The sequence below is a fragment of the Saccopteryx bilineata genome, chromosome 7 (genome assembly GCF_036850765.1).
Source record: "Saccopteryx bilineata isolate mSacBil1 chromosome 7, mSacBil1_pri_phased_curated, whole genome shotgun sequence".
NCBI lineage: Eukaryota > Metazoa > Chordata > Mammalia > Chiroptera > Emballonuridae > Saccopteryx > Saccopteryx bilineata.
Window position 1 is genome coordinate 35,251,032 of NC_089496.1, and position 23,644 is coordinate 35,274,675.

General features: G+C 34.9%; 1 protein-coding gene across 1 annotated transcript in view; it reads right to left on the reverse strand.

Annotated features, from left to right (window-relative positions):
- AGMO (alkylglycerol monooxygenase) overlaps positions 1-23,644 on the reverse strand; it is a 319,390-nt gene that overhangs the window by 200,288 nt on the left and 95,458 nt on the right. Inside the window, exon 4 of the mRNA XM_066239850.1 lies at positions 3,970-4,073. Coding sequence (XP_066095947.1) covers positions 3,970-4,073 — 104 coding nt within the window. The remainder of the gene's footprint in view (positions 1-3,969; positions 4,074-23,644) is intronic.

The window sequence follows — 23,644 nt, forward strand, 5'->3', positions numbered from 1 at the left end:
GGTAAATAACTCAACAATGATCTAATTTTTGCAGAATCTATTAAATAAAACATATTTAAATGAAAACAGATTTAAATGTTTTATACATTGTGTCCTTATCAGTTTCACATTGGTCTTACCTAGGTAACTTAGCAAAATATTTCCTTTGACAAATTAGTATTTGACAACTATACACCTTTTATTTAATGTATTTATGTACTGTGCGTTTATGAAACACTGATTATATCAGTCATTTTATATATATATATAAGGTATAGGGCAGTGAAAAATAGCTTCCTTTTTTTAAAATTTACAGACTCGCATGAAAGGCAATGGTACAAAGTAATAAACACTATCTTTGAGATATGCAAGTATATATTTTATGCAACAGACAAAAGAACCTGAGCTAAGTTAGGCAGGCATCTGTAAGAGAGGAATGATTTGAATTTTGAAGGACATAACAATCAGAGGTAAAGGGGACTAGTTTTCCAGGCAGAGGTAAGAGCAGGTACAAGGAAGTATCCAGGTGCTGAGATATATATATAGACTAAGAAACCAACATCCACACCTTACCATTCACTAAATGCCATGACACACGACACTCCACACCTTAAATCAGATTTCACTAGTTGTTTTTTCTAACATTCTTTTTCTGTTTCAGGATTACATCCAGGGTACAGCATGACATATAGTCTTCATCATCTCATAGCCTCTTCCAATCGGTGACAGTTTCCCAGCTGATCCTTGTGTTTTATGACCTTAACACTTTTGAGGAGTACCGGTTAGGTATTTTGTAGCATGTCCCTCAATAGGGGGTTGACACATGTTTCTTTTTTAGTTAGACTGCAGTGAGGGTTTCAGTGATAAAGACCACAGGGGTGAAAGCCATTCTCATTTTATGTTATCAAATGGTAATACGCTATCAGGAGGACACCTTATTACAGTTTATCAAAGGGTAGATAACACCAACAAGGCATTTCTGAGGATGTTAACCTCGATCTGAGATTATGTTTGCCACGTGCCTCCATTGTGAAGTTCCTCTCCCACCCTGCCCCACCCCCTGTCCCTGTCCCTTTTCCATGCTCTTTCTTACTAAAGGACTTACTGAGCACAGGCCACACTCAAAAGTCAGAGGTAGCCTGACCTGTGGTGGCGCAGTGGATAAAGCGTCGACCTGGAAATGCTGAGGTCGCCGGTTCAAAACCCTGGGCTTGCCTGGTCAAGGCACATATGGGAGTTGATGCTTCTAGCTCCTCCCCCCCCTTTCTCTCTCTGTCTCTCTCTCCTCTCTCTCTCCCTCTCTCTGTCCCTTTCTCTCTCCTCTCTAAAATGAATAAATAAAAAAAAAACTCAGAGGTAAAGTCCATTTCCTAGAAAGGGACAGTATCTACATATATTAGCTCTAATTCTTTAAGGGAATTTCTCTCCCATTATTTGTCCCCACTTATTTATTTAATCATTTACCTATAGCGGTATGAATCAATTTCAAAGATATTTATTTTATACTTTGGTTTATAACTCCACAGTACGTTATACATTTTGTTCAAATTGTTCCACATTTTAGCCATTGGGAGCTCTTTCAAGTTGGCTCCTCTATTCCTTTGACATATCCCATTCTTTTATTTTTCAAGCACTTCTGTAGCTATGTTTTCAATATACAAATGCAGCATTCAGGTATTTTATTATAAAGTTGGCAGAAAAAACAAAATGTTAATCCCTGCACTGTTATATATTACACAATATCCATGGGTCTAGACATATTTTATTATTTGCAAAGTGGAGGGACGATCATGTTTAAGGCATTATATTAATTAAGATGTGTAATAATAGATTGAAGAAGCATACAAAAACAATAAAATGAAATTCACTTAAAATTGCGCTCTTTTTAGATGAGTAATATTAAATCTAAGTTTAAAACTGGATAAAAATGCAAAATAAATATGGTTAGGAATTCTTAAAAGTTTAATTCTTACATTTCACTTCTTTAAATAACTGGTCTGCCCCCTGATTATATCACAGTACTATAAAAAAAAAAAAGGCCTTGGAGCTTAATTTTGCTTTTCATTTCAATTTTATCTTCAATGGCAGGATGCATTTTTCATTTGTTCTAAAACACATTGTCTCCTCAGTTACTAACCAATTATAAGCCTTGTACATAGTGGTGTTGATGAAAAGAATTGTACAAAAGAGACAAATAAATAAAGAGAACTGATGACTACTCTTTGACTTCAATGTTTAGAAAGACCTACGACAGACTATTATTAACTGTCACAAACACTTAAACCACTTACGCTATCTTGAGACAGACCTACAAATGCTAGAAAAGAACACAGGCTGATTGACAATCCTGACCGATCATGTCGCACACGGCTAGTCCTTCAAATCCACACCCTCTCTGCTCCTCCCCCCAAATATAGCAGCTTGTGATACATTCCCAATCCTCACTTCCTTAACGAACATACTTCTGTGTCCTTGGTGACGGGATAGGAGGTTGCAAAGGAAATTTATTCCTGCAATAAATAGCTGTGAATCTGCATCTCACCTAGATGTTCACGAATCTGTAACTTTAGATGCACTGATTAATAGGGGGTGATGACACAAGTGAGACCAGGATAAAGATGACCAGAAACTGGGAGTGAGATGTCTGAACGCAGTTCCAAACAGTGAAGTTCAATACTGCATGATGCAGGGGGCTCCCTGGAGATTCCTCTGTAGCTTTCAAAATGGATGATTTAAATATATTTTCTCCAAGGTTTCTTTCAGTTCTGGAATCTATAATGCTCTGATAAAAAGTTTCCTTTGATAATCACTCAGATGATTAATTCACTACCTGTACTGACTTCCCTGGAGTGACTAGAAATACAGCTGTATCCTTTCGGGGATGCTTCCTTCCCCAAATGCGGCTCTTAGAGGCTTGAGTTGTCCTCACGTAAGAAGAAATATACAAATCAGGAGAGAATACAGATTTTTCAGATTATTATTTTAATCGGTCTGATATTCATCCTATTTTGTACAAGATAAAATATAGAGGAGCCTAGGGAAGAATGTAGTGTACAGGTTAAGGTCTGGGAACATGCAGCCAGGTTAAATGAATGAGTTCAAATTCTACTCTTCTCTTGACTAGTCTTGTGACCAAACTATGGACTCAATCCCATCACTTAAAAATGGGAGTGATAGTGGTATTCATATCTTAAAGTTATCGTGAATATCAAATGAGTCAAAACATAATGAGATCTCAAAAGATTGTCTGGCACATAAAGGGCACTAAATAAATGATATGTAAAAGAAACATCTTGCACCTCGAGCCTTACAAGTGTTAGATCATCATAACATTAAATCGCTTAGTCGTTGATACACTTACGCATGGGCAGCTCTGACTTTCTAGCTCAACATGCATTTTAGCAGCAGTATTGTGGATGCCTAGGAGCTAAAGAGGGTCAATGCAGGATGAGGGCTGTTGGGGTAGATCAGCTTTGCCCATTGTATCTGAAGAAATTTAGGCTCGGGGCTACCTTAGTCATGTCATTTCCTTGTGTAAAAATATTGCAGAGCCAAACGTTTTGTTGACCATCACTCAAATAGCTCTAAAACATAGATAAAAGGCAAAGGGTTGAAGTAGATTTTCCATGGGCATTCAGAAATGGGAACTGATTTTTTTTTCTAAACTACTTTTAAAAGTGTCCAATAAAATCTTGGTTTGCATATATCTGGATTAGGATACATTGTCTATCCATCAATTCCGTTCACTGACGGTGAATAAAGAATAGCCACTTTCACACCATGCTATATACCTCAGGGTGAATTTTTTCAGTCAAATCAAAGACTATCATTAGAAAGCTCCACATGCTTCATTGTTGTGTCTGTCCTTCCAGAGGAGAAAGAAGGATTTTAGCAAAAACACCTTATTAGTTTACTCATAGGAAATAGAAACAGCTGAGACTTTTAAAAATGAATTATATTATCACATTTATTCAATTTCATTCAACTTACCCAGGAAGTATATATTTGGAAGGCAGACTGTCTCAGTGCTGTGGATAAGTTATAGTCTTCAGAGCTGTGGTGTGTTTGGTGTGCAGCCCACATAATATTAACCTCTGCAAAACACATAATTTGAAACGAACCATGAGAATAAGAACAAAGCAACTTCCATTTGCAGTTATGTATGCTGCTCTGTTGAGTGAGGAAGAAAATCTGGAACATCTCTGGGAAAGCCAATATAGTTATAATTAAAATAAGCTGCCTCAAATCATTTTTGGAAGCAGGGAGGGTATAAATTATAAACAAATAAAAAATTGAAACTTAGCCAGTAAATATGTACAGTGTATATGATATAATTAAATGCCTCCAGCAAACTGAAATGACTTCCAAAATTTACACTTTGCTAACATATTACAGTATTACAGACCATAAAAGCTAACTGGTGATGTTATAACAATATAGTCAGTTAATAGTGATGATTTTTCAGTATGTGATAACATATTTCTAATTAAAGAGGAATACTGTGACGGGAGAAACTGTTGCATAAATTTTGGAATAAAATATTATATATATTCTTTCCTGATGGTGTTTTACAAAATCTCAAAATATGTCTCTTGAAATAAGAAGCAAAGCAGAAAAATAATTGTTCCTCGGATATAAGGTTTTATTTTTATTTTAAAAAATATATTAGCTTATGGCTTACCAAAACACTACGCCATTTCTAAAACTGCCCTACTTAATTTCTGTCTGTCCTCATAATAAAAAGGAAATGTAAGTTGTTTATTTTCAAGTTTTACACAAATTACCCTCATGATCCCTTGAAAATCATATATACCCAAAAAAGATGGTTGCTTATTTTTTCTAGAATAAACATACCACAATAATGACCCCTTAGTAGATGGCATAAAACAAGTTTCATTCTGTCCATATTTATTTCTTTCCTACCAGAATGACAGATAAAAATGCCTGTTATATTATATTCAATTTTTAAAACTCATGTTCATAGGTAAACTAATTTATATTTAGTGCTTTACTACAAATATAGGAGATAGAATTATCCATGTGAGATAATCATTGTATGTCTGCCAGTGTAGATGAAAAATAAAATATCTGAGGCTCGCATTCACGGGATATGAACAGTGAACTGAAGAGTAAATATTTGGGGTTATTTTTCTTTGTAGCTTCTGTATACTAATAGATAAAATTCATGGCAAAAGCAGATTAATTTGTTAAAGGGTTTTATAAAAATTATAAATATATATAATATATATGTATATGTGTGTATAGTACATATATAATATATACATATATTTTATTATTATATATATGTAACATATACACACACAGATATATTTGATCTGGGTGAACTTTTTGACCATTAATTGAGGAAATGAAAGCTCTGGACAATCTTGTAGGGAGTTACCAAACAAAATTTGCAAAAGAATTTAAATAAACAAATGATAGCTAAGAGGTATAAGGACTTAATTCTGTGAGAATGAGAACATTTTGAACAGGAGATTATTAATCGATAGCCTTATCAAAAGTCATTTTTTCTTAAAGTTATGTATTTGCAAGTATTTTTCACAAACCCTCAGTTTATATGTAAGTTAGATTCTGATTGGTTGATATTTTAATCATCTATAGTAATGACCATGTATTTTTATCCAAGCAATTAAGGAAAGTCTTCTAACACAAATACAACCTACTTCACCATAATGACCTCTAACTTTCCAGGCATAATCCTTGAAGTAACCTAGAACCTACATCTCTGGTTTATTGACTAGCCTATATAGCTACAAATAAGAGATATACAAAGAATCCTGTGGCACCTGATAATTTTAGATATTATACAGAAGTTTATTAAAAAGTAAAAAATTTGTCTTTCTCTGACTGGCTTATTTCACTTAGACTAAAGCTCTCAAGGTCCATCCATGCTGTCACAAAAGGTAAGATTTCCTTCTTTTATATGGCTGCGTAGCATTACATTGTGTAGATGTGCCACAGCTTTTTTATCCACTCAAGTGAACTAAGAAGAAACAGACAGACTCATAGATATCAGGGTGTCAGCTGGAGAAAGGGGCTGGGTGAGGGGGTTAGAAGGATGGAGCACGAAAGGACCAAAAATTAGGAAAAATTTACAGACACAAATGACAGTGTTGTGACTTGGGGGGGGGGGGGATGAGAAAGGAGGGTATAGGCGGGATAAATGGTGATAGACAAAGACTTGATTTGGGGGCGGTGAACACACAGCATGCTGTATAGAGATGTGTTGTAGATTGGACATCTAAAACCTGCATAATTAGCCTGACCTGTGGTGGCGCAGTGGATAAAGCATTGACCTGGAATGCTGAGGTCGCCGGTTCGAAACCCTGGGCTTGCCTGGTCAAGGCACATATGGGAGTTGATGCTTCCTGCTCCTCCCCCTGTTCTCTCTCTCTATCTCTCCCTCCCTCTCTCCCCTCTCTCTAATAATAATGAACAATAAATAAATCTAAAAAAAAAAACATTTTAAACCTGCGTAAGTATATTAACCAGTGTCATCCCAAAATATTCACTAAAAAAAAGTAATAAATTTGATGACTCTCCTAAGCCCTCTTACAGATTGAGCCTCTGAAGCAATCAAAACACTATTTTTTCTCTAGAAGACACCCATTTTGAACATTTCAGAATCCACAACTTAAAAACTTCATCACTAATAAAAATATTGTCCATTTTGTTGAACCTTATAGAGTTTGTTTAAAAAATTCATCATGACGCATTCATGTTATGAGTTCACAAGGGGATAAACAAATCTGATGAGGTTAAATTAGGGGTGATAAGATAAATTGAAACCACTTCCTTATAACCTCCACAGAAGCTAAATGGTGGAATAAAGAATCCACAAAGGTGGAGGTCAAAGACCTGTCTCTGTAGTTGTTTTAAAAGGATCTACTTCCTATCACAAGCCTTCATGCAATGAAGTGCAGCTGTATAAACAGGGTACAGTCACTGGATCTCACTGCCTTACTTCTGACACTTTGCTGAATTGCGAAAAACAAGAATGTGGCATTTTTTTCACAGTCTATATTCAGATAACTTGAAGTAAATAAATGTGGTTATAGAATAGAATGTAACTTATGAAAAATTATTCCAATAGTTATTTTGTAAATAATATGAGAAAAAGTCAATAGTGCAATTTGCAAATTTGTTCACCTTCACTAATTCTTGAATTGATGACTTCTCTGTTCTAAGGAATAAAAACAAATACTAAAGTGAAAAATAGTGTCATAATAAACTTCTTCCTATAAAAGAATATAAGTTGTAGTCAATAACAATTTTCTTTTCCTATAAGCAAATTATTGATTATACAAGCATATGGTGTGATTATGGCTTTTCAATTATATCATTAGAAACAATTATGCTGCTTTCCAGTGCCAAGATTTGGACTTATAGAAATATATGTGATTAATACATTGATTAATCATTCAATTTGTTTGCCCAAATATAATGTTGCATGTGTGCTTGTGTGTATGTTATATTCTTGAGTTTAACTTTTTTTCTACTTTTTAAAAATTAAGGTATTACTTACACATATTGTAAACTATCTCTTTTAGTATTCAGTGCTGTGACTTTTTATCAAACAAACACAGCTGTGTAACCACTGTCATAATCAAGATACAAAATAGTTTTGATCATCCCCAAAAGTTTGCCACTCCACTTTGAGTTGATGACAGGCTAACTCGAAGATGACTCCTTGATTCACATGATAAGATTCTGGACTTTGAACTTACAATGTAATGGGATGAAACTCTTGGGACCTTGGAAGAGGTGAATATGTTTTGAATGTGGGAGAAATATAAATCACTGGGATCCAGAGGGCTGCCTATGGGAGGCAGCCTCTAAGATGGTCCCAAATAATTCCTGTCACCTGGTGTTTATCTTTTCCTTTACTCCCTCCCCTTGAGTGTCAGCTGGATTTAATGACTTCCATCTAGTGAGTATAATTTTGGTAAAGCCGATGGGATAACACTCTTAGTATGAGTTTTAAAAAGACAATGGCTTATGTCTTGGGTGCCTTCTCTTATACTCTCACAAGTGCTGTCTGAGGAAAGTCAGCTGCCATGTTGTTAGCTGCCCTTTAAAGAAGCACAGATGGCAGGGAATTAAGAGTGCCCCAAACTAACCAGCTAGCAAGAAGCCAAACTCATTGGTCCAAATTCCTCATGAAACTAAATCCTGCCAACAACTATTTGAATTTGAAAGCAGATCCTCCCCCAGTTGAGCCATCAGATAACACTGCAGTCAGCAGATGACTACTTAACAACAACCTCGTGAAAGAACTGGAGCTAGAAGCACACATGTAAACTGTACCCAGATTCTGACTCACAGAGACTCTGAGAAAAGCCACAAGTATGTTACAAAGCAGTAGATAATTAATACAATGGTCAATTCCCTTAACTTCATTCTCAGTCCCTAGTGTACACTGAATTGGATTCTTTCCTATAGTGTTGCTTTTTTGAGAATGTTATAGAAATTGTACAGTATTTAGCCTTTTGTGTCTGGTTTCTTTCCTTTGGCATAATGCACTACAGATTCCTCCATTTTGCTGTGTTTATCAGTAGTCTGCTTTTTTGTTGTTCTTGAATAGTATTCCATTTAGATGGTTATACCACAGTTTTTATTTTGTTTGTTTTTTATTCTTTTAGCAGTTGCAGAGTGTTTCAGTTGTTCTATTATACTTTTAGGCAATTACAAATAAAATATCCATAAATGTTCTAATACAATTTTTCTTTGAAAATGTCATTTCACTTGGGTACAATACCTAAAAGTGAGATTTCTGAGCTGTATGGTATGTTAAAGTTTAGCTAATTAAGAGCTGTTTTCCAAAGTGGCTGTGCCTTTTTGCATTACCACCAGCAGTGTATGAGAGTTAAATTTGCTTCACATTGGCTCTGCTCAATTAGCTCAGCGATAGAGGATCAACCTGGCACATGGATGTCCTAGGTTCAATTTCCAGTCTGAGTACACAGGAGAAGCAACCATCTACTTCACCCCCCCCCTTCCTCTCCCACAGCCATTGCTCAGTTGGTTTGAGTGCATTGGACCCAGGTGCTGAGGATGGTTCTATTGAAACTCTGGATCTAAAAATAGCTTGGTTGCAAGTATGGTCCCATAAGGCCAGAGCAAAGGCCCCAGACGGGGGTTGCTGGTGGATTCCAGTTGGAGGGCATACAGGAGTATGTCTCTCTATATCCCATCCTCTGAGAAAAAAAGAAAAACAAATTTCTTCTCATCTCAGGAAGCACCTGACATTATTATTTTTTACTTATATGTATTTATTCAACAATACTCTAATTAGGTATGCAACTGGTATAACAGTGAATTTAATTTGTATTGTCAGAATAGCTAATGACAATGATTATCTCTCCATATGATTATTTGCCATCTATAAGTCTTTTTTGAACTGACTATTCAAATCATGTGCCCACATTTTAATTGGGTTATTTTTTTATTATTGAGCTTGGAGAGGTCTTTGTACATTCTGCATACAGGACTTTTATGAGATGTGTGATTTGCAAACATTTTTTCTTAGTCTGTGGCTTGACTTTTCATATTTTACCAGTATCTTATGAAGAACAGAAGTTTTAATTTTGATGTATTCCTATTTATATACTTGAGAGTTTTGTGAAAAATATATTTTTAGTGTATACAACAAAGAACAGGGCCAATTGTAGAGAAATTTTTCAGAATGATGAGATATTTGCAAGTGTCTGAAACTAAGAAAGTCCACATGTATTACACTCCTAAAATATATCTACATAAATCTGTTGTTACATATCTTGTCAGCTATGGAATGGAGAGAAATAACTCTTCAGATTAATATGAGACATAAACACAGGTCTACAAGGAATTTTTACAGCTATATGATAGCTATTTAATCTTCAGTAGTAGCTAGTCTTGAGGTATCTTTAGGATGATAATGTGGTGTTCACTAAGAATTTGGAAAATCCTCAAGTTATAATAAAAAAAAAATGAAACAGGCATATTTGCAATACAATGGTGAATCTTGGCACCAAGAAAAGATTTTAGAAACATTATGCAACATTTAGCAGCTTCTTCAGTGACTGTGGAACATGAGAACTGCAGGGTCTTATGGTTCAAATTTTTAATTTTATAAATAATAAAAATAAAATTAAAAAGGAAAAGGCAAAGGCAAAGAGTTTCATTAAAGGAGAGATTTTTATTCTTTCTCTCAGCAGTGATTTATTTGATGCATTTACTATCCTCTTAGATATTTTTTAATCAATGTGTAATTGATATATAATATCTTATAGTTTTAGGTGGACATAGTGATTCTCTCTCTCTCTCTCATATATATATATATATATATATATATAACTAAATGATTCCCACAATGAGTCTTGTTACCATCTGTCACCAAAGTTATTACAAAATTACTGACTATATTCCCTGTGCTTCACATTACATCTCCATGACTTATTCATTTCATAACTGGACGGGTCCAAGTATTCTCAGTTGGCAAATATTTGGTAATTTCCAATAAGTAAAAGACATTAAGAAGCTCAACACACTCTATTAAATAATGGTGCTAAACCTCTTGAATTGGAAAAACGGCCTTATTGCCTTTTTCAAGAAGTCTAACATTATAAAACACTGAAGCATTCAATTCTTTTTTTTTTTTTTTTTTTTTTTTTTTTTTTTACAGAAACAGAGAGAGAGTCAGAGAGGGATAGATAGGGACAGACAGACAGGAACGAAAAGAGATGAGAAGCATCAATCATCAGTTTTTCGGTGCTACACCTTAGTTGTTCATTGATTGCTTTCTCATATGTGCCTTGACCGTGGGGCCACAGCAGACCAAGTAACCCCTTGCTCAAGCCAGCGACCCTGGGTCCAAGCTGGTGAGCTTTTGCTCAAACCAGATGAGCCTGCACTCAAGCTGGTGACCTCAGGGTCTCAAACATGGGTCCTCCGCATCCAAGTCCAACGCTCTATCCACTGTACCACCGCTGTACCACCACCTGGTAAGGCTAAAACATTCAATTTTTCATTGAAAACAATTGTCCCTTTGAATTTGAAGATTCTAGATATGTGAATCCTTTAAAAGCATGTTCCATCTTTTTTTATTAATTTTAATGGGGTGACATTAATAAATCAGGGTACACATGTTCAAAGAAAACATCTCCAGATTATCTTGTCATTCAGTTATATTGCATACCCGTCACCCAAAGTCAAATTTTCCTCCGTCACCTCCTCTCTGGTTTTCTTTGTGCCTCTGCCCCCTTTTTCCAAAAGATAAGTATGATTGATAAGTGATTTCAAGAAGTTAATTGAGATAAGCAAGCAAAAAATTCATAACATATCAAGCTATCAAACTGAAGTCTAACAGGAAAATGTGAGTAACATTGAACCCACCCTTAATTATTTTGCTATTCTTTACTCTTTGAATGAATTAGCAGTGGCATCAGTTTTGTCATCACAACTTTACTCACTTCCTCTAGCAGCAAATAAAATTGGGATGATAAAATTAATGACAGGGCTAGCCTGACCGGGCAGTGGCACAGTGGATAGAGCATTGGACTGGGATGCGGAGGACCCAGGTTTGAGACCCATACGTTGTCAGCTTGAGCATGGGCTCATCTGGTTTGAGCAAAGCTCACCAGCTTGGACCCAAGGTCGCTGGCTCGAGCAAGGGGTTACTCGGTCTGCTGAAGGCCCACGGTCAAGGCACATATGAGAAAGCAATCAATGAACAACTAAGGTGTTGCAATGAAAAACTGATGATTGATGCTTCTCATCTCTCTCCATTCCTGTCTGTCCCTATCTATCCCTCTCTCTGACTCTCTCTCTGTCTCTGAAAAAAAATTAATGACAGGGCTAATTCATGCAATAAGTAGAGACTAATATCCTTTGTTGTATTTCTTCTAATCTCTTCTTTGCCCACTTAATGTCAAATTACTAAATATAGCTAAAAATGTCCAATAAATGAGAATAAAATTGATAAATTGGCTGTATCTCCCTATTTCTGTTCAACACATTTTGCAAATATCCTAATATTCAGTATCACAGAGACCAGATATTCAAAGGATTAACCGTTATTTTCACTTAAATTTTTTTAATTAAAAAATGTTTTTAAATTACACTTTATATCCAATATGATTTCATATTAGTTTCAAGTATACAGCATAGTGGTTAGACAATCATATACTTTACAGAGTGTTCCCTCTGATATTTCTAGTACCCACCTGGTCCCATACATAGATGTTAAAACGTTATTTACTATGCTGTACTTTATAGCCCTATGACTATTTTGTAACTACCAATTTTTACTCCTTGAACCCTTTACCTTTTTCATCCAACAACCCTTTTCCTAAATTTTGCTTTTTATTTGGATGTTTGGCAACATGTAGATATTAAATCATCTCTCTAGTGGTGGTAACAAATGATGGCCATAAAATTGACATAAATACTAAATTGTCACTCGAATTTTTCTGGTAATCAAAGCTTTAATACATTTTTATGTTCAAAAGAAAGCTTTTAAATTCTAGTCTATGAAATTTTTAAATTAGAATTATCTATAACTATGTTTACATTCTTTCAAAATTTATACAAAAGAAAATCAAAGAAAGTATAGCTTTTCAGTGTGAAGCAAAATATCTACATCATTTCTTCAGCCAAATCTTCTATTTCTATACAATGCAAAAATAAGAACTAACGTACTTAATGTACCGCTTATTACTGAGTTATTTGAACAAATATTAAAATTAAAACTGTATTTATAAGAATGTCATTTCTACCTACCACATTAACTTTCATTAAAAAATTAAGAATGTGATTTTAAAATTTCAGAATTTGGACATATCCATATTTATGTCAGTTTTATTCTACTTTAGATCCCATTTGGGAAAATCTAAATTTTAAAATTATATTTAATGTTTTTATTTCAATTGTGTATTCTTAAAAATCAAGATTTATTTACCAATAGTTTATTGAATCTCTACTATGTACAAATCTTGTGTTAGTATTATGATAGATAAAAGTACAAAATAAAAAAAATCCCCAAAGAACCTATAACAAAATAGAAGCAAAAGAAATATATAGAAAGAGTTGATAGATAGAAAACAGGTTTTCATGTCTTTAAATAAAAATAATTTTTTGTAGTTGTACATATCCTACATAACTTGTAGTCATTGTTTTAATATTTCAACCAGGTCTTATACGGAATATAAGACATTAGCTTCATTCTGCCTTAGAGCTAAAGTGACTTTCCTACCTGTCTTCCTGTATTGTCTATTCTCAAAACATCATAGAAATAAGATTTCACAATAACTCACGTTATTCAGATTTGGGTCACTGCATGCTTGCCTCCTAGGTTAGAGTTGCCATGAGTTTCTCCCTATCTTTACTTTAGATGAGTTTGATTAATAATAAAATAATAACAACAGCAATGATCATAAACAAATAAATGTTTACCATGTACTAGGAAATTTGGCCAAGGCCAAATAATCACCTGATGTCTCTTCTCTCAGTTCAGATTTATACTTCCTCAACCCTAGACTATGAGCCAGGTGATCATGCTAGAGAATCCTGATTTATACCACTGGATGCATGGGAAGAACTCTTTCTCACTCAACACATAAATGTGTTATTGAACTAACATATTCTTAAGTGGTATGACTACTGAAATTTCCAGGAATATAATAGGTTGGTGAAGAGATATCTTTGGTTAAGGAAGAGTCCGTACCTCTCAACCATGTGGAAATAGCCATGTCCTTAGAAAAACTACCCCTCTCTGCAAAATTGGCAGAATTAAATAAAAAGCCTGGGAAACGTAACTTATCAGTACTACATTCAAAAAGCATTATCAATTTTGATATTCCATGAAGATCACATATCCATTTAATGCAACCAAATTCTTGGATCTTGGTTGTCAACAGGAACATTAACAACAAGACTTAAGTGCTGGTACAGTTAGTGATTTTATCTTGCAATATATTCAGATTCTAAAGAGTCTTCATGTTTTACATAGATCAAAAGCAAAAATATGGCGACGCCCAGGATGGGCAGAGCATCGCCCCCTGGGGGGCAGAGCACCGCCCCTGGTGGGCGTGCCGGGTGGATCCCGGTGGGGCGCATGCGGGAGTCTGTCTGACTGTCTCTCCCTGTTTCCAGCTTCAGAAAAATAAAAAAATAAAATAAAAAAAAATAAAAAAAAAAAAAAAGCAAAAATTTTCCAGAGTGTTTTGTGACATATATTTGACATTCATAATGACCTCACTAGCACAACTGGGGGCAGAAATCGTGGGAGAAGAACAGTCTTTATGTCAAGAGTCAGCCAGGATTGGCAAGCACTCCTATAGCACTCCGCGCGGCATGCTCGCCTGTGGTGAAACTCAATGAACTTCTGCTGTATTATGTTTGGAACAATGACTTACACAATTTGTCTCCACATGTCATAGAATCCAAGAACAAATAACCTCCAAAGTTTGAAAGGAGAGCAATATAAGGAAGGGAACAGGGAAACAAAACAACCAGGGATTGTCCAGAAAAAGAAAAACAAAAAATTGTTCTAAAACCATTAGTTAGAAAGTGGCTGCAATCTGTTTTCATTCTCTCTCAAATTAACCTTATGGATGTAGATTACCGCTGTCAACAACAATAAACACCTACCAGGATCATTTTTCCAATAATAAGGTCGTTCTAGTGCTCTTTACCATTTGCCTTTGTGTTTTGAAACTAAATTTTAACACTTTATAGCAAATGAGTCTGGTTTTCATGTTAGAAACAGTATTACAGAATTCAATATACTGACTTCCCCAGTTGGAATAAGTCACTCTTTCCTTGTGCCTGGTGTGATTTTGACATAGATTAGCATTGTCACTGGTGTTTGAGGAAGCAATCTGCCCCTGATAGATTGCCTTTTGTACATTTGAGAACGTTTGTCCTACCCCTGTTGACACACATCTTAGAACTGAATGTTTTTACTTTGCCATTTCTTCTGTCCCCTTTAATGTACTCCTTAAATTTGAATGTATGAAAAAGAAGATACCAATGACTATCAAGTCTTAGTACTACTGGAGACATAATTGCCCTGCAAAATTCTTTGACCATTGGGCACTGAGTGATGGAAGTGGTCTTTCAGGCACACAGCCCGCATTATTCTAGTAGGGGTCAGCTCATATTCTGCACCCTAGATCCCTAACCATGACCCTGTTGCTGCATGACGTTCAAACCCAAATGCTCTTTATTAAATGAAGTCAATGTTTTCTGCCTATGATTTCTGTTTTTTCCTTTTCTGATCTTGTAATATGACTGTTGTATCTTCGATCACTCCCTTTTCCCTCCCTTTACTTCCATCAAGATGCCAGTATGGGGCTTTCATCAATCCATGGTATCACCTGCTTCCTTACTTTTCTATCCCGTATCTACTCTCCTAGACAGAGACCTCGCTGTGTCAGTACAATGAGCAAATATCCACTGCTCGATGTCTAGGTATCAGATGTGCCGTCCTATAATGCTCGCCTAGTGCATGGGTCTGCAAATGGCCATCATGGGCCAAGTCCAGCCCATGACCTGCTTTATAAGCCAGCAAGTTAAGGATGTTTTTTTTTTAAATTTTAAATGATTAAAGTGAAATCAGAAGAGTAACAGTTTATGACAGATAAATTGTACATGAAAAAAATGTATCTTCCTCTTTTTCATGCACCATCTATTTCCTGGGCTTTGTGAATACCTTCAGTACTTTCATGGTCCCCTGTCCTATACAACCTCTCAGAATGTTCTTAATTGTCCAAGGACCCCTGCGTATGTCATTTTTTAATGGAAATCACATTTAGTCCTTCCCAGCCACAATTATTATCTAATATTCACTAATCCCAGGCCTTGAACATTACAAGTTCTGTGCTACTTTGCTTCCTTCCCTATTTTATAAATTTTAAAAATGTTTTTCCTTAAGCGAGAAGCAGGGAGGTAGAGAGAGAGACTCCAGCATGCGCCCTGACCAGTCCACTAGGGGGTGATGCTCTGCCCATTTGGGGTCGTTGCTCTGTTGATCAGAGACCGAGCTAGTTTAGCATCTGAGGCGAGGCTATGGAACCATTCTCAGCACCCAGGACCATAAACTTCTTAATGAGAAATTAATGTGTCAATTTTTGTATTTCCCAGAGCACCTATCGAGTGTCTTTGCATAGCAAATACTATTTTTTTTATTAAATCAATGCTTATCAAACAAAACCAGTTCATTTGAATAGTTAATAACCAAGTCATACTATTTTATTTGCTAAGCACATGTTATTTTCATTAGCAAAATCAACATTTTTCTTTTTCATTTTTAAATTTTTTTTCTTTTTCTATCTCATATGTGCCTTGACCATGGGGCTACAGCAGACTGAGCAACCCCTTGCTCGAGCCAGCGACCTTGGGTCCAAGCTGGTGAGCTTTGCTCAGACCAGATGAGCCCACACTCAAGCTGGCGACCTCAGGGTCTCGAACCTGGGTCCTCTGCATTCCAGTCCAATGCTTTATCCACTGCACCACCGCCTGGTCAGGCTTTTTTCTTTTTTCTTTTTCTTTATACTGACAGATTCCTTATCTCCACTTCCGGTCATATCCAAACATTCTGCTTTGCAAAACATGACCCTTTGACCTTTCCTTTTCTTAATTTGTTTTCATATCAAATATCTTAAAAGAGTAAATTATTTACTTCCTTACCTCCCATCATTCTTACACTCATTGTTATATCACTTAATTCTTTCCAAAATCATTATCAGCCTCTTCCCTTCCCCCCCCCCCAAGGGGTAAAAGAGGTCTGAAGACCTCTTTTTAGATGTCCTCCTATTTGAACTTTCTAAAACACTTAACCCCTGCTTCTGTCTGGAGCATCTCTCCTTTCGGCTTTACTAACACCTTTCCTCCCAGGTCCTCTTCTTTATTCGGGCCAGCTGCACTTCCCTGACTTCTTCCCTTTCTCTCAGCCACCTCAAAGAAACCCACTTGTGTTTTCCTTTGTTCTTCACTCTCATTGTTTTTCATTGTAGGTTATCAACTGGAATGACTTCACTAATCAATTATCCAAAAGTTGATGACTCCAAAATACTTTGATCTACAGGCCTCTGTCAACTTCTGGCTCTGAATTCATTCTGAGAATTCTATATATATTATGCCCCAAATCTATTTCTTCTTTTTGCTTTTTGTACCCCTGCTGTTCTTTCTTTAATAATGGCATCTTGTCTACCCACACAAGAGAGATAACAATCAAGGAAGACCACAAAGTGGAAGTAAAGCTTAGTGCTTCTTTGTCTCCTTCTGCCTCTCTTCAGATATTTATGAAGTGCTTAGAACATAATTAGACATAACCCATTTGTTATGAATAAATGCATTTTTTAAAATGATTTTACATTAAATTGTGGTTATATTTTCTTTTTTTTTCTTTTCCAAGCGAGAGGAGGGGTGATAGAGACGGACTCCCACATGAGCTCTGACCAGTATCCACATGGCAATCTGGAGCCATGTGTGCAACTGAGCTATTTTTAACACCTGAGGCAGAGGCTCCACTGAGCAATCCTCAGCACCTGAGGCCAATGCATTCAAATCAATTGAACCATGGCTACGGGAGGAGAAGAGAGAGAGAGAGGAAGGGGACAGGGAGAGGTAAAGAAGCAGATGGTCGCTTCTCCTGTGCGCTTTGACCAGAAATTGAATCCAGAATATCCACATGCTGGGTCTATACTCTACCACTAAGCCAATTAGACAGGGCCTATATTCTCTAATACATTATAGCAAAAAGGTAAAAAAGTTGGTTTTATTACTAGAGGAATAATCATATATGTGAGAAAATATAAAGATAATGTGGAATGACAAAGGTAAATGACAAATGGAAAAATATTATTAGTGGAAGTCAATAAGAAAATATGAGCTATTTTTTCCAAATATTTTATATTTTAGAGAAATTCATAAGGAACAGCGCATGAAAGAACTGAAAACTGTAACTGACAAGTTAAATTCTAAAATAATGAGATAGCTTTCATACTAATGGTCATTTTTCTCTAATTCATCAAAGTATTCTAAATATTGTCATATAAGGTTTACTGATCCGTTCGTTGGTCCTGAAGTCACCTGGACTATGCGTTCAGATTTCTTAGCAAGAGTTATCTGTTGCTCATTATTTAGTTCACTACATTATAAGATTAATTATTACTTGGGAATAAATATATGTATTTTGATACACTTTTGAGATTGGGAGAATATGAATGTGATTCATCAATTTATCATTTCTTTCCCAGAAACTTTAACATTTAAAAAAAGTATATGGCTACATAAAACTCCCTAAACATTTTAAAATCCCCAAATAAAAACCAAAGAAATAGTCAAAATACATAGAGCTATCCATGTGATTCTATTGCAGTATAACCACCATTTGCTTGTAAAATTCAAAGGAAGTCAATCAAAGCTCCCAAGTGCTCCACTCTGACTCTCATCTGCCGTTCCAAGCATAAGTGGTTGTATTTTGAACTGGACTTAATCCTCCCCTGTCAAATTCAAAGAATCATATATTTTATTTATATATAAAAAAGTACTCTTCTTAAGCGTACTTTTGTATTTAAATATAATTTCTAAAATAAGTTACTGCAAACATTTTATAATGTCATTAGTATAAGTAATTTTTATTTTTAAATTTTCATTATACTGTCAATGAAGATCAAATAACTTGGCTACAGGAAAAAGTTCACAAAGTAGAATATGATTAAAATCTAAGGCTCACATTGAACATTTCTCAACAAATCTAACACCCATGAGTCCGCAATAACTTGCCATGACCTCTGAGCTTTGCAGTGCAATGTGAATTTGAACAGCCACGAATCTAGTAGTACGTAACACGGCAAATTAGTACTGGGCAAATAATAATCTGAACACATTTATCCTAGAAATTCTGTCTTTTTTTGAGATCAACTTATCTGAAACCTGGTCAAGTGAGAAAAAAAAAGTAACAATTCTCCTGCTGTTGCAGAGTTGCATAACATGTTTTCCTATAATGATGTCACGTTTGATGCTAAAGACCATGTGAAACAAATTAACTGTGACCAAATTAGCATTCTTTTGTAAGACCAGCTGATATGCACATGTAAAACATGAAACACACACATACTTTGGAGATGCAACTAAATGATTCTCAAACACCATGCTGTAAAAAATTTTAAACTCATAAATATCTACCTTATAAAGTAAAAATTGCCGTTTATTTGTGTGTTTTTTTAAACAACCAACATGACAACCTCAGTAATTTCAATGTATTTTCATCTTTGAGAAACTTACTAGGAAAATGATTTAGTTGCATTTTCTTTTCTTTTTTTTCTTTTTTTTTTTTTTTTTTTTTTTTGGTTGGATAATGCCCCGTTTGTTCTTGCGTTCTGGTGTTCTCAGCTGTCTTTCGGAAAGATTGATGTCCAGTGTCACTGCTAGGAAGCGCAAACTGTTCAGCCCCACTGCAATCTATGTCCTAATCCTCTTGCTCCACAGGATACCACATACTTTGGCAGACAACATTCAGATGGTGTTTTAGTGGCAAATAAGCAATGCCAGTGAAACCTCTCCCACAATGCTCAAAACTTAGTGGCTGGATGCTGAGGCACTAAAAGGTGCTACTAAAGGGAATAAATGAATAGTTTAGCTAAAACGCACTAATGCTGTTTAAGCAATGCTAAAAGAAAAAATTAAAATTTCCTCTATCATTAAACTTTTCACCAAAAATATCATCCTTATGATAGCCTGGGAGAATCTGGATCTCTTTAACAACGCCTTGACCCTCGTTTTTCCAGACATAAGATCTCAGTGATCGATTGTGTTAATAATAGCAATTGTCAGTGTGCTTTTTAGAAGTAATTTCCACAGTATAACAGGTTCCAGCTATACACCTCCACCCTATGGAGAGTAGAGCAATGGGAGGGAACCCTTTTCAATATAAATAAAATGAAAGGAATCTATATAAGATGACATGAAACAGGTGTTTAAGAAACACTGCACTCGGTAGTGGGGGGAAAATAAAAAGGTGCTGTGGTGGAAGCAAGAGATTCAGAAGTTGTGTGACTGTGACAAAGTCCCTTGAAGTCACCAATGTTCTCATCTCTATAAGTGAAGTAAAAGTATTGCTTTTCATGAAGAGAACAATGAGGCTACATCGACAATCTCAAGGAGCAATAGAATGTGGGTTTTACTGTCATACAGATGAGTTGGATTCTGACAGAGATAAATAAATTACTCATTTGATTGCCTCAGGTTACAAATGCAGTCAACGCCACCAAATCCATGGTGATTGGACTTACCACTTAGGTCTTGGTATCTCTATGCTTTAAGCAAAATGACTTACCTCCTTGAACCATCCAAAGAAATAGACATTCAATGGTGATTGGACTTACCACTTAGGTCTTGGTATCTCTATGCTTTAAGCAAAATGACTTACCTCCTTGAACCATCCAAAGAAATAGACATTCAATAGTTTGCAAGTAAAATTAGTAAGCATAAAAACTCACATTGATCGTAACAGCAATAATTGATTTTTTTAGTAAGATTTTTTTTGTTATTATTTTTTTTATTCTTGTAAAGTTTTTGCCTAGGTTACTGCCAAGACTTCACCACATATAAATAAAATTTGACCAGGTGTTTTGTGTTGCTTTTAAATTAGTCACCAAAAAGCAACTGTAAAAACAAACAATAAAACTAAACAATACAAAAATAAAAATAAAGAGGAGGAGGGGAGAATTATAAACTAGAAATAAGTGATTCTTGCAAGCAAATGTAAAGAGAGGTAAAGGTACTTTGAAGGAGAAATAAATAATAACAAGCACTAAAAAGTAAAAACGTAGAGTTCCAGATAAGTATACTAATTAATATTAGCAATAACTTGACTCTTCATGGTTTTAAAGAGAAAAATTTGAAAAAAATAATAAACCTTTCAAGGTAGCAGCTATGAAGTGGCAGAGTCAGAATTTAAATCCAGACTACTTGGTCTCAGAGCCCATGCTCTTTCCTAAGCTCTGCTATAGGTAGGTACCTGCCCACGGCGCTGCATGAGACAGAACACACAGGTGAGTGAGGCACAGTGCTTGCTTTAAGGAGTTCTTCACAGACCCATAGACAGAGCCGAGACCTGATGAACCCAACTGAGAGTAACTCAACTGGTGTATATTATTTACTTTTACACATTATTACTTGATTTTAAAAAGGTAAAGTATTGCTTTAAAGTAGAACTTGATATAGATATAAACTATTATTTGGTTTAAAAAATAAAATATATATACTGCTAGGAGCTATTACTAATGCATAAAGTGAAGTCTAAAAAAATATAAACAATTTAATAATGTTTCAATCCAGAAAAGGAAAAATAAAAGTCAAATATCACATATTTTAAATAAAGAAGGACCACTTAACATTTCATCACATCTTAAAAGTCTTTTTTTCTGAAATTTTACAAAAAACAATTCTAAGATACAAACACTTAAATAAATTTCTACACAATTCTTTTTTTAATTTAATGCACATAATTGTGGAGCTTAATTTTTCTTTAAAAGCTTCAAAAAAGTTTTAGTACATTATCACAAATGTTTTCGATTTTATCAATCAAATATTTTAAATTTCTACTTCATTAAATTGAATGAAAATAGTAATTTTTCCTCAAAATATTTGTGCTTATTGTCATTGTAATTTCTCTAAAAATATTCTTTTAAATGTATTTTTAAAAAGAAAGACAAGAACAAGTCACTTTATGGATTTCACAGTAAATAATTACATAAATGAGATCATTAGTCTCAGTCTATTCACAACCACATACACACACAGTGTTCACAGTGTCTGGTATTATCATCAATGCATAAAACTATGAACTTCTGTACATTTTTAGTAATAAATATGCTTCTACCAATGCAATATGTACACGTGAATGTTTGCTACTTCCTTTGATTTTATGAAAAGGCCTGCTGTTGGCTAATTCACTCTCCTTCAATTGAACCAACCCCTTTGGCAAATTTTTTACTTTTACTTTAAAAGTATATTTAGGAATCAAAACAAAATATTGACAAGAAAATGAAATAAATACTTTTATGCAATACTTTGGGCGGGTTAAATATCAGGACCAAAATAAAGAAAAAAATAACTTCAATAGATACTGTTAACTATTACAATAATTATTTGATTGCAATGTTTTATTTCAATGAGAAATGATGCTCAATGTGTTGAGAATATTATCCAGCATCACATTTTACTATAAGAAAATAAAAATTTGGCAGAGGATATTTTATTCAATCTTCTCATCTCTTTTTATTCAGAATCTTAGCTGGGCTTTTATAGCTCTCCATTAGGGAAAGCAAGCAATTCTATAGAGGATTATACAAGTTTTTTAAATGGAAAAGACACCTGATATGATATAAAATTATTTTCACTGTAATGAAAACTATAAGCCAGCCTCAATGAGGACAATGCTTATAATTTATTACATGTAAGTGGTAACAACTTCTTTCAAGGTAAGAATAATTCAAATGATCTTTCTGAAATAGGTGATGATTTCTGGATAATTATATATTCTGATTAATAGAAAAATACAACTCATATGAATGATCAATTTTCAAAGAATTAGACTAACGTAAAAGAGGCTTTAATAATCCACAGTGAGATACTTAGATCTTTATTTGTTGTTTCAGAAAAGTATGTATATTGAATTGCCTCGGGACCACTTTATACCCTAAGCTAAATTGTATGGCATAAGCGCAGACAATATGTTTGGTGAGAAGCCCTGTGATGCAGACAGCATCAGACATTGCCTTTAACTTGATAACACTTATCTGTTGTTATTATGTGTTACTTGGCTTTGGGGATCATTGTCCACCATCAAATGAAACAGAACAGTGACACTGCTATTGATTCAGTGCTGCCTCACAACAAAATATTGTGAAAGACTGAAATAGTTTGAGGACATTAGCATGTCTTTTCCTTCTTTCTCTTTCTTTTTTCTTTCTTCTCAAGAACCTCCTGGACTTATTCTCCTGTATAACCTCTGACCTACTGGTACTATGCCAGTAGAATTGATATTTCTTTAAAAAATTGGAAATCTACCAAAGGAAAAAGGAAATTAATAGAAAAAGAAAGAAAGAGGAAAGGAGGAAGGAAGAGAGGGAAGAGGAAAAGAAGGAAAGAAAGTAGGAAGGAAGGGGGAAGAAAAACAGAAGAATGGAGGGAAGAAGGGGAGAAAAGAAAGAAAAAAATTGTAACCTGATAGTAACCAAGTAGTACATATCACAGGCTTCTTTCAATGTTATTGTCTAAGAATTAGGGTGCTGACTCCTAATTTTCATTATCAGTTAAGAATTAATATCCTGCTTAATTTTGTAGATCTCATAGCTCCTTTCGCTTTGTCAAATACAAAAAAAATTATATCCCTTCACATTTGATGTAATACAAACTGCATAAAACCTGTTTTGAAAATTATCCCTTCTTCTCCAGGTATTAAATATTCTGGTCCTCCTGCATCTTATCTCACCTGAATGATAGTTCCAGGGCAATCTTCTTTCTGGGTGTAACTTCCTATTTGCTTTCCTTGGAATATTAATATGACACATGTCCTTGTCGCATAGGCTTTGTACTTATTTCTTTATTCTTTTCACTACAATATATACAATCCCTGGACATTAACAAGTTTTCA